The 13,021-nt window shown below is 35.3% G+C and overlaps 1 protein-coding gene across 1 annotated transcript in view; it reads right to left on the minus strand.

The window, feature by feature from the left end:
• Positions 1 to 457: 457 nt before the first annotated feature.
• LOC106476388 (sodium-coupled monocarboxylate transporter 1-like) overlaps positions 458 to 13,021 on the minus strand; it is a gene marked incomplete at both ends in the record, with an annotated part of 17,621 nt that continues 5,057 nt past the window's right edge. Inside the window, 8 exons of the mRNA XM_013937050.2 lie at positions 458 to 540; positions 6,217 to 6,284; positions 6,683 to 6,798; positions 7,983 to 8,071; positions 9,579 to 9,711; positions 9,894 to 10,034; positions 10,578 to 10,732; positions 11,967 to 12,034. Coding sequence (XP_013792504.2) covers positions 458 to 540; positions 6,217 to 6,284; positions 6,683 to 6,798; positions 7,983 to 8,071; positions 9,579 to 9,711; positions 9,894 to 10,034; positions 10,578 to 10,732; positions 11,967 to 12,034 — 853 coding nt within the window. The remainder of the gene's footprint in view (positions 541 to 6,216; positions 6,285 to 6,682; positions 6,799 to 7,982; positions 8,072 to 9,578; positions 9,712 to 9,893; positions 10,035 to 10,577; positions 10,733 to 11,966; positions 12,035 to 13,021) is intronic.

Below are 13,021 nucleotides of genomic sequence, written 5' to 3' on the forward strand. Positions count from 1 at the left end.
ATGTATTGGTATTTAGTCATTATTATCTACTATATGGTACGGTTGACTGTTGGGTTATAAATACCAATACGTCGTTATTATCTACTATATGGTACGGTTGACTGTTGGGTTATAAATACCAATACATCGTTATTATCTACTATATGGTACGGTTGACTGTTGGGTTATAAATACCAATACATCGTTATTATCTACTCTATAGTACGGTTGACTGTTGGGTAAAATAATGTGGTAAGTTTTGTGGACCTATGTTCACAAAAGACACTTTTGCTATAAGTTTTGAGAAGATATCCAAAGACTAAATCATAGTAAGTTTACATGATTCGTCTTAGAAAAGACCTGGTTCTCGAGTATCTTTCCTGATGTCAGACATTATTTGATAAGTTCATTTTGGTAAGCTTTTCGTTTTAGCATATAATGCTATTAATGAAGGTGTCAACTCAGGGATAATCAATACCAATACGCCCAAGGGAAAAACATTCCAAGACTAAAGAGACCCAGGAGTGGACCTCCAATTACCCCAAATATGGTTAGGGCAGCCTGTAAAGGAGAAATAATGACATAAAAATATTTTAGAGTAAAAAACGTGTGATATTGACGTTTTTACAGCAGTTGTAATAATTCATATTTACGGTATGTAACATCTTATGCTGGCGATTTTTACGGTATGTAACATCTTATGCTGGCGATTTTTACGGTATGTAACATCTTATGCTGGATATTTTTACGGTATGTAACATCTTATGCTGGCGATTTTTACGGTATGTAACATCTTATGCTGGCGAAGCGCGGTATATAGATGTGTGGTTGCACAATAATAAGACTGGTAATAATTTAAAGATCTGTTCGGAGTTATTATAAATATTTTTTGTGAAGTATTGTCACACGAGCTAAGGACCTACATTTTTTACTGGTTATTTTACTACTCATAAGAATTGAGAGACACCCACTTGTGACAAACAGGTATTGCATCGGATATACTAACGTCTTAGTTACGAAAATATCTGTAAGAAACACATTGTCAATTAAAATAAATAGAAAACCCAATAACATTTAGTAACCACGTGGGGGAAACACGATTAAAATAAACTTACTTATTTGCTTCTAATGGCCAGACATTAAAATAGTTATGCGTCGTTACGTCTGGATATGCTCTATCTGACGACCGTGAATTTTGGCAATAGCCCTGCAACGTAGTTTCTGTTGCAGAAAGTTCCGTCGTAATGACATCATGTCCAAAGCAAAGCACTCCTTCATGCTTTCCATAATCCATCTAATGTATGAGGACGACGGTTGCCAACACCCGGTTTTAACCATTTTTGGATGGTCCTGGAGCCCTAAGCTGATCCATATTCATTCGTTTTCCAATACTTTTAAGTACAAGGGATATTCCCAACATTCTTATTCACTGCGACTTAATATCGACTGTGGTCGTTACGTGACTTGAATATCCAAAATTGTTTTAATGTATTGTACTCGACCCTCTGTAATATTAAACTATATATATATATTGTGTCGATTCCATCTTGAAACATAGAATAAAATAAGACATTTACTTAATAAAACAAACAAACAAAAACAACATTATGTTTTCTTAATATATGGGATTTCTTTCTTAAGAGCCCCCGATGGGCAAGCGGTAAGTTTACGGACTTACAATGTCAAGGTCCGAGATTCGATTCCTCCCAGTGCACGGTACTCATACAGTCCACTGAGTAATTTTGTGCTCCAACAAATTAAACCAAACTTTCTTAAAGTTAAGTTATATAAAGGCAATTAAACACAGCCTTTTTTATGAGCATCAGACAAAAAGCAAACCTGTTTGATATAATTATGAAACTTAGAGGCAACGATGACCCAGTGTTCTTCCCTAGCTACGAGGAGAATGATAATGCAATTAGTCACAGAAGTCAGCGTCAAAGAACTACATGCCAAATGCAGTGTTTTCAATGATCTCAAAGATGGATGGAATGTGCTAATCACGAGAGATTGATAAAGTTCTTGGACATGGAGAATATAAGCGCGGTCAATCATTGCCTTGTACCACCACCTCCAGTAGATTGAACAACATAAACAAACACACATATGGATTGCTCCATATTTTGCTATACTTTCATTACAGAGCAGAACAAAACATGACTCGTCAAACCACACCATTAATAATTCATCGTCCGCAACTTACTTTGGAATAATATAACAAGTCTTTCGTATGCTACAGTGTAAACAGTCAAATCTTGATAAATGATGAACATATTGGTCAACTAGGACAGATTCTGATACAGTTTTCTTTATTTCATCCACCAGCGACAGGCAGACACGGTTTTTCCAAATGATGCACGTATTCATCCCTTTTGTTTGCTGCTGTTGATAGATACCATTAAATAAACGTCTTGGAAGAACCGGTTAAAGAAACGGTATTTGTTAGCGATATTCCATCTAGACAAACGTCGCTTTTCAACAGCTGTAATGCACCATTTGTGCTGCTCGTGTTTGTTTGTTGTTAAACTCAAAGCTACACAAGGGGCTATCTGTTCTGTGCCCACCATGGGTATCGAAACATGGTTTTAGCGTTATAAGCCTTCTGACTTACTGCTGAGTCACTTGGGGGCATATCAGATGCAAAACAGGAAATAAAATGAATACCAAAGATACATGTTAGAATAATGAATCAGCTGAAATATCACCGATTGTTTGTTTTTTGTTTTTGAATTTCGCGCAAAGCTACACGAGGGCTATCTGCGCTAGCCGTCCCTAATTTAGCAGTGTAAGACTAGAGGGAAGGCAGCTAGTCATCAACACCAACCGCCAACTCTTGGGCTACTCTTTTACCAACGAATAGTGGGATTGACCGTCACATTATAACGCCCCCACGGCTGAAAGGGCGAGCATGTTTGGTGTGACGGGAATTCGAACCCGCGACCCTCTGATTGCGAGTCGAGCGCCCTAACCACCTGGCCATGCCGGGCCCAAATATCACCGAAGTAAAGAATATTATAATATTATTAACCAATAAAGAATTTACAGATCAAATTGTTTTAACATAACAAATATAAGTTCATAGGATTTAAAATAATATAGATAATGTGAAATCACTTTAGTAACAAGTGTTGAGTAGAAAAGTCCATGGGGGGGCACGTACAGAGTCCTGTCGAAGTATGTTTAGTAACAATTGTAACATTTTCCCATACTTCTGCATTTCTGAATTATATCCCTGTCAATGAAATTGTGTTGGGGATATTACTGAGATATGACTAAATACTGGGGATATTACTAAGATATGACTAAATACTGGGGATATTACTGAGATATTACTAAATATTGGGGGTATTACTGAGATATGACTAATTACTGGGGATATTACTGAGATATTACTAAATACTGGGGGTATTACTGAGATATTACTAAATACTGGATATATTACTGAGATATTACTAAATACTGGGGATATTACTGAGATATGACTAAATACTGGGGATATTACTGAGATATGACTAAATACTGGGGATATTAGTGAGATATTACTAAATACTGGGGATATTACTGAGATATTACTAAATACTGGGGATATTACTGAGATATGACTAAATACTGGGGATATTACTGAGATATGACTAAATACTGGGGATATTACTGAGAAAATGTAATTTGTTATACCTTTCAGCAGAAACAAACAACACCTAATGTCTTCACACGTTAGTTAATAAGAAAAGTAGCATGTTATGTCACTCGTTACATTTATTTATTTCAACCTTTTTTGTTGCGACTGTTCCATACTTTCTAGAAATTAATTTATTTAATGTATGTCAACCTGAATGCATAGTACGCACGCGCGCAATTAGCCAGATAAAAACAAAACTTGCGTGGTTTTCATTGGTTGGTTGCTACTAAGTGCACAACTATACAGTGGGCTATCGGTGCTCTGCCGACAACGGGTATCGAAAACCGATTTTTAGTGTGGTAAGCCTGTAAGACTTACGTCAGAGCCTCTAAGTGCTAAAAGATTCTATGAAAGTCCTTTTGTGGGCTGCTGTCTCTCTAAAACTGGTTTCGATAGTTACTAAAAGAAAATAATACTTGACACATCTTTTAAGGCCCGGCGTGGCCAGGTGGTTACGGCGCTTGACTCGCAATCTGCGGGTCACGAGTTCGAATCCCATCACCGAACGTACTTGCTCTTTCAGCCGTTGGGCCTTAATAATATAACAATGAATCCCACTTTTAACCGGCAAAAGAGTAGTCCAAGAGTTGGCGATGGTTAGTGACGAATAGCTGCCTTCTCTCTAGTCTTACTTGCACTGTTAAATTATGGACGGCTAGCGCAGATAGCCCTCGTGTGGCTGTGTTTAAAATTCAAAACAAACCACATCGTTTAGATATTTTATTTAAAAAGAAAATAGTACTAATGTAGGTGTACAATAGACAAAAAGTAACTGAACGAGCTCGATTATTTTAATTGTAGTAATATTATTTCTATTTAAAACCTGGCGCGTTGTAATACCATGTTACCGACAAAAGCAAAATTTTTACAGAAACCTTTCAATTAACGCGTTATCCCAACTCTGATTGTCGCTAGCTTTACTCGTTATTTTTTTACTGTAGGACACACCCGCACCAAACATATTAACCTTATTCGATGACGAGGAACCCACTTTGAGACTAACAATGGCTGGAGACGGCTTGAATGGGTAATGAAGAAAAACTTTAATATAACAGCAAATGTACAACGTTTCGACAAGGTTACTGATGATGACAAAACCTTGTCGAAACGTTGTACATTTGCTGTTATATTAAAGTTTTTCTTCATTACCCATTCAAGCTGTCTCCAGCCATTATATTAACCTTATATGTTTCATTATAGATGAAACAACAGAAGGTGTCAAAACGTAACAGTTGCTATTAAAAGTAGGCCTCAGGGTTTTTGTCGACTTACGCATACATGAAAATCGGTTATTGGGATTGGCTTGACTAATAACGTGGCACTATTTTACACGATACAACATATCATGCATTTATTATTACGTGGGAAAAATTATTATTCGTTGTCACATTTGATTTTTTCAATACAAATTAAACATCGAAAATGCTGAGTGTAAAACTTGCTTAATACCAACTGAAAAAAAAAGCGGACTTTTCACTCAAACTTTACATCACAGGCCAGTAATAAAGAAAATTTGGAATAAGGCCTAACAAGTTCAGTGATTCAGCTATTTTGTAGTCAACAGATGTGTAGAAAATTTCAAACGAACGCTAGTCATCGTGCATGCCTTCACAAACATCCGTGAATAGCAAATTCTGCGTGACCCCCTGTGAATTTATTATAGCGCTATGGACCCCTGTTTAGCGTGTTCCCGCACCGCCGAGTCTTCCCGGTCTGTGACCAGGTGGTTAGGGCGCTAGACTCGCAATCTGAGTGTCGCAGGTTCGAATCCTCGTCCCACCAAACATGCTCGCCCTTTCAGCCGTGGGGGCGTTGAATTACATTGAAAAGTATTTTGGGTATTAGTAAGAACTGATAACTGTATTAATATGCTCGTACAAAGGTCATATATATATATATAATATAAACTGTGTAGGCGTATACTTGGTACTTTTCTTTACAAATATGCCCCACCCCAGTGTCACAGTGAAACGTCTGCGGACATATAACGCTAGAAACTGTGTTTCGATACTCATGGTGGGCAGAATACAGATAGCCCATTGTGCTTCAGTACAAACAAACTTTACAAATACTGTATCATCACACACGCCTTTATTATAGCATGTGTATATCAATCTGAACGTGTTATGTTATACATTTTACTTTATTTATAACATGTATCGTATTTACATAAATACTCTATATTAACATATACACGTTATATAAGCGTTTAATTATTTATTTTACTTATTTTGGAGTGAATAATGTTTGTTTTTTCATGCCTAAAAACTTTATAGATTTAAAATGTTTCGAGCTAAGAGATTTGAACTTGTCGTAATTTTACGTTCTGAGTATTAAAAAAGAATTGTTAGGCTTAATCTTTACACCAAGATTCCGTTGTTCTGTGCGTCACCCGCTGTTATTCAAAAACGACATTGATACATTCGTCAGAGTGAAATAAAATAAACTAACTAACACTGTGTATTCTTAAATGATTTAGTTCTCAAAAAGTCGTCATATTGCGTGTTACAACAGAAAAATAAATCAGTTTATGACGTCATAAACAACTACTAGCTCACCTGCAAGACGTTTCCTAGCAACTGAGCCACGGCCACTAGGCCTATAGCTATCAATCCATAGACGACAGCTATGAGATAAATGTTTGTTATTAATAAAAGTAGTAATGATGATACATATTTAAACATTAATAATACCATCGTTTGTACAGAAATCTACGTTTCTTAAGATTATAGATTTTATTCTATAATATATATATCGCAAATACCAACTCATGAGGCACAAAATCTTTATGTAACATTTTCCATAACGTAGTTAAATACTATATTCAACTTTTTATTTTAAATTTTTAACACGGGTTTTCAGCTCCGTGTCTCCTGTATTTTTTTAATTTTTTGTTAAAAAGATATTTTGAATTATTATAATATACAACGTCATATCTACTGCACTATAGCTCAAGGTTCACATGTAAAATCAAACATATATATGTTTTACAATTTATTAGAATACATTCAGGTATATCATTACCAAGGATTTTAGTTATTCGTGTTGCCCATAACTCCGATATATCCTTCTTTATGTACGCCTTTACAACGTCTTCTAAGGTCACAGCGGCAAGCGAGTTGACCCCTGACGACACAGTGCTGTTGGTAAACGAAAGCCATATTTATAATAATTAAACCTAAATGTTTCTTAATTAATTTAAACGTGTTTTTACTGATGTTTGGAAGACGTGACCTTCGGCAAGTGTATCAATATTAATAATCATTTCAGGAAGATACAAACAAAAAATATTGTAAATTATGAAACTTTTCGTACCAAAGTGTATTCATTAAAACACTTAAAATAATAATTTGGTTCAGAACAATCCGTTAAAACACGCCTATTGAACTTTTACTATATATAACTATACGGCTGTTTCAATTATAACAAACTTTAATTTCTAACGTCTTACTCTCAAATAAATAATAATTAAATAATTTCAGATGTCTTTGTAAAATATATATATCTCAGTCATGACTCGGTACTAATTTTTTTTCACCCGCCCTATATATCAATGGCCTGTAAAGCATGTCACAGCCTCTACAGCACAATCTCAATGTAGGCCTACATGTCTCCCTTCTTTTTCATCAAAACATGGATGGTTATATTCCCAAGGTATGATAGTGTCTTAGCAAATTAAAACCATCGTTTTGGGATGGGCAGAATATTTCTTTAAAAAAAGTCGATAAATACATTTTTTAGGGGGGCTAAAAATTTTAAAACAGGGTTAAAATTATTAAAGTTATATCGTTTATTTTTGTTGACAACTCTCTGTGTCTTTTCAAGGTAATGAACTTAATTTTCCTGATAGCGTCGTATTTCTGACCTATTTTATTTAAACAATAATATCATGTTAATCTTTCAACATTGAGTTAATTTTTAAATTTAAATACATACATACAAAGTTTAATGGTTTTATAAGATGGCAATTTTAAACTTGGAGATTCGTTTAATCAACTGGGTGAATGATTCATTCAGGGGTTAATGAGATCAGAATCAGGGTGAATGAATACTATCAATTATACAACAAATTCAATAGCAAAAAAAGTCATTAGTTATTATTATTTATTCTAGTTATAGTTTGATATATATACATATTTTGTTATTGTATTTATTGTAGTTGTAATTTGACGTATATTTAAGTTATAATAAAGAATTTTCACATTTTAATTTAACACTTTTTGTCTTTTTTTTTCGAACTGGGGTGAGTAAGCTGTTGTAAAAGAACTTATTGGTTGAGAAACACTGGACAAGATCATAGTTGAATAGTTGATAGTATACGCACCTGAGGGCGCCACTAAAGATTCCTGACACAAATAAACCAGGAAGACCTGGTAAGAAGCCCAAAACATCCATCACGAACAGTGGAAATAACTGTAAGTGATTGAAAATAACTATAAGTGATTAAAATGGTATCCGATCCTAGAAGAAGTAATTAATAATCGAATTGTTAATTTTTAAATATAATTTCAAATCACAAATTTAACAATGCAGTATATATATATAAAAACGAGCATCTAACCTAGAACATAGGGACAAAATAACAAAGAAAAAACGAGCAACTATCCTAGAACACAGGGACAAAAAAAGGATACACTGTACTTAACAGGAAACAGGGTTTAAGACTAAGGATTTTTTTATATTCATTACCCATCTTTTTTAATATATTTCATAAAAAAAATCAAGTGAGATGAAAATAGTTTGTATTTTTTTTTAATTTTCAGTTTCTTATTTGTAACTGTTGAACTGAATATGAAATGATATAACTGTCTGTTTGTATTCCTCTGGACCATAAAATTAATTATTTTTTGTCTGTGTTGTAGGATAGTTGCTCATTATTCATTTTTTTTGTCCCTGTGTTATAGGATAGTTGCTCGTTTTTTGTCCCTATATTCTAGGATAGTTGCTCGTTTTTTGTCCCTGTGGTACTAGGACAGTTGCACGTTTTTTGTCCCTGTGTTCTAGGATAGTTGCTCGTTTTTTGTGCCTGTGTACTAAAATAGTTGCTCGTTTTTTCTTTGTTTTTTTTGTCCCTGTGTTCTAGGATAGTTGGTCGTTTTTTCTTTGTTTTTTGTCCCTATGTTCTAGGATAGTTGTTCGAAGTTTAGATACACTGTACTTAACAGGAAATACGAAGTTTTGTATTTCCTGTTAAGTACAGTGTATCTAAACTTTGTATTTCCTGTTAAGTACAGTGTATCTAAACTATGTATTTCCTGTTAAGTACAGTGTATCCAAACTTTGTATTTCCTGTTAAGTACAGTGTATCTAAACTTTGTATTCCCTGTTAAGTACAGTGTATCTAAACTTCGTATTTCCTGTTAAGTACAGTGTATCTAAACTTCGTATTTCCTGTTAAGTACAGTGTATCTAAACTTTGTATTTCCTGTTAAGTACAGTGTATCTAAACTTTGTATTTCCTGTTAAGTACAGTGTATCTAAAGTGTTTCGATACCCGTGGTGATCACATAAAAAAAGTCTCGCAGTGGCTGAACGGTAAGTCTCTGGATTTACGACGCTAAAATTCTGGTTTCGATACCTATGGTGGGCACAAAAACAAAACAAAACCAGTGGTTCAATGGTAAGTCGGAAGACTTACAACGCTAAAAACCGGGTTTCAATACCCGTGGTGGGCACAGCACAGATAACTCACTGTGTAGCTATGCGCTTAACAACAAGCAGACCGGTGTGTTTGTATAACTTGGGGGTTTTGGAAGATAACAATTTGAACGTTTTTGAGTTATTTGTGCACCAAATTGTTCGTGGGTTCGAGAGAAAGTGATCAAATTCCGAGACATTGGTTAATCTACTAGTTAAAACGAATTACAAATATTCTGGGTTGTTTTAAAAGAGAATAATCTGAAACCTTCGACATGTCTACCTGGTCAGAGGATAGCTTGAAATTTGTCCACGACAAAGGGTCACACGTGTGGTACTTTGCGTAGATGACCAGTCCAGCCAGGCACGAAATAGTTAGAAGAACCACTAATCCAGGAAGGTTCAACCAGAGAGCTCTAAAGAAATTTGAAAGGTTGGCCAGGTGAAATGAGAATAAATACCAAGTTAAAATTACTGACACCAAAATATAGACACGTGAGTTGTCATTAGTGAGTTTTACTATCATACAAGTTTTATCGTAATAATAATAAATCAGTAGGAAATATATTTTCGGGATATTTATTGCGGATCGACTTACGTTTGAGCGCCACGTAGTGTTGGGATTGACAAATACCGTTGCACCATAGCCTGGTTAACTCCGTATACAGCAACCCATGTAAAATACCCACCTATGGCAAGATTCCAAACAGTATGGCGGGTGGTAGGATTGGGGTCAAAGCTAGGAGAAATAGTTATAAGTCTTTACTTATAACCAATTATTAAAATCGATGCTAATATATCTTAAGAGAAACAAGAGGGTTATTGGAAGTGTACATTCTGTGTGTATGTTTGTTTTTTTCAGGTTTCCGGTTAAGAAAAACGAGAGGGTTGTATACTCTGTGTGTAGGGGTTGTACGATTTGCAGGTCAGATGTGACAAGAGAAAAAAAAAATATCTTCAGGTATTAAATCTAATGTAGAAAAGTTAATCAGAGCAAAGAAGGTTGTTTTTTATTAAATCTGAGGTAGAAAAGTTAATCAGAGCAAAGAACGTTGTTGTTTTTATTAAATCTAATGTAGAAAAGTTAATCAGAGCAAAGAACGTTGTTGTTTTTATTAACTCTAAGGTACAAAAGGAGCACATATAGATAAAGAATTCATATTTTATACTAAAGTCTAAAATACATGTAAAGAAACGTGTTTATTTTTAGAAACATTTTATTTGAAGGCAACACATAATGTTATGAAACATTCCACTTATGTACTCGTTAATTGGCCCTTACTTGAAAAACTCGATTCTCTGCCCCTGTACATTTGTTTGCCATACATTAGCCCAGCCGCCCTCGTCTTCGGCGCCTTTGAAGACCACCACAAACATGGATATGAACATCATGGTGACCTGGAAAAAATCTGTCCACACTACAGCCTTCATGCCTCCCTAGGATGAGCAAGTGGGGCGTAATAAGTCACTTTTCTTGAGGTAATTGGGGTTTAATAACTCACCTTTCTTGGAAGGATAGTGCATAAGTGGGACTTAATAAGTCACTTTTCTTGGAAGGATAATGGATAAGTGGGGTTTAATAAATCACTTTTCTTGGAAGGATAGTGGATAAGTGGGGTTTAATAAATCACTTTTCTTGGAAGGATATTGGGCAAGTGGGGTTTAATAAGTCACTTTTCTTGGATGGATAATGGATAAGTGGGGTTTAATAAGTCACTTTTCTCGAAGGATATTGGGTAAGTGGGGTTTAATAAATCACTTTTCTTGGAAGGATATTGGGTAAATGGGGTTTAAAAAGTCACTTTTCTTGGATGGATAATGGGTAAGTTGGGTTTAATAAGTCACTTTTCTTGGATGGATAATGGGTAAGTGGGGTTTAATAAATCACTTTGCTTGGATGGATAATGGGTAGTAAGTAGGGTTTAATAAATCACTTTTCTTGGATGAATAATGGGTAACTGGGGTTTAATAAGTCACTTTTCTTGGAAGGATAATGGGTAAAAATATAAAGTGTAAGCTCTTCCTTGAAAACACAATAGAACAACAACTGATCATAAGTTATAAGGTCTGCTTTGAAGGCAGAATTAACATACATTAACAAAACAAGACTTTAGAAACATTAACTCTGCTACAAATTTATCATAAGTAAACTTTAGATAAAAATCGGATAATATCTTATGACATATTTCGTTTTCGATAGCAAGGCCTGGTGGTTAGAGCGTTCGTCTCACAATTTGCGGGTCACGAGTTCGAATCCCGTCACCGAACGTACTTGCTCTTTCAGCCGTGGGGGCTTTATAATGTGCGGTCAATCCCACTTTTAATTGGTAAAAGAGTAGTACAAGAGTTGGGTGTGGTTGGTGTTGACTAGCTGCCTTCCCTCTAGTCTATCACTGCTAAATTAGGGGGACAGCTAACATGAATGACCCTCGTTTAGCTTTTCGAGAAATGAAAACAAACAAACAAACCAATGAACATGAAATATATAATGTGAAAAAATAGATATTTGAAAGTATTGGTGGTGAGAGGGGGGGGGGTTTCCGAATCACTTCCTTAAAGTAAAACTTACTGTAACGTATACTAACCAAGATGGCGTCTTATAGGTTTGTTTTACGATATTTATCAAATAATTTTGATTTTCTGAGGAAATTCCTGCGAGATTACAACTTACCACTGATGTGTAGAAAGTACAAACCAATCCAATGGACAGTACAGCAGCCCACACAGAGATCCCAGTCACTGCATGAACAAAAAAAAAAAACACATTTAAGACAGAAAAATGTATTTTAAAGAAAGAAAAACGGAATTAAACTTAAGTTAATTTTTAGAAAATCAAGGACGAAAAAACAAATCATGTAAAGTCAAACCAACGTGGACCAGGCGAGGCATAAGGGTTGGCACGAGATGTCGCAGAACGTGCAATGCACTTTCAGCTGTTGGTGTATTATAAGAGTGAAAGTCAATTCCGTTATTCGATTCAAAACTCCTATAGGGACAGTTGATGTTGACTAGCTGGCGTTCCTCATGTCATTAGTTATATATATTTGGGGACGGCTATATCTATGGCCTGGTCATTTAGCCCGTGAGTATCAAATCAGCCCGTCCATTCTTTAAAATGGGGACCCCCAACTTGAAGAGAAGTACAATTGTAGCCTCATGAGTCAATGAAGATTTTTGTTTTCAACCGAAAACACCTAATTTTTTCTTCCTTCTTCTAAAGATAAGGAAGAAATGTGTTCAATGTCCACATTGTGGATTTTAATATTCTAACAAAAATACAAATTCGTTTTAAAATCTTCAAAATATTTACACGTATCTTTTTATATTTTTTGTTAAATAATTACTATAAACTCCATCTAGCGGTTAAGAAAGAAACTGGTAACGTGGCGGAGGTGTAGCGCAGAATGTGAAGGTTTCCCTACGAATTTTCCCATCGGGACCCTATTTAGCGTGGGTCTCCTCGCAACGCGAAGTCTACGGGGGTAGTTGTTATTCCCCTGTAACGTGCGACGATTAACCCTATCAATATCATCTCTGTCATACTTCGATTGCAGTGTGCGACGATTAACCCTAACAATATCATCTCTGTCATAACTTCAATTGCAGTGTGCGACGATTAACCCTAACAATATCATCTCTGTCATAACTTCAATTGCAGTGTGCGACGATTAACCCTATCAATATCATCTCTGTCATAACTTCAATTGCAGTGTGCGACTATTAACC

This window comes from Limulus polyphemus, unplaced genomic scaffold, assembly GCF_000517525.1.
Source record: "Limulus polyphemus unplaced genomic scaffold, Limulus_polyphemus-2.1.2 Scaffold10446, whole genome shotgun sequence".
Lineage (NCBI taxonomy): Eukaryota > Metazoa > Arthropoda > Merostomata > Xiphosura > Limulidae > Limulus > Limulus polyphemus.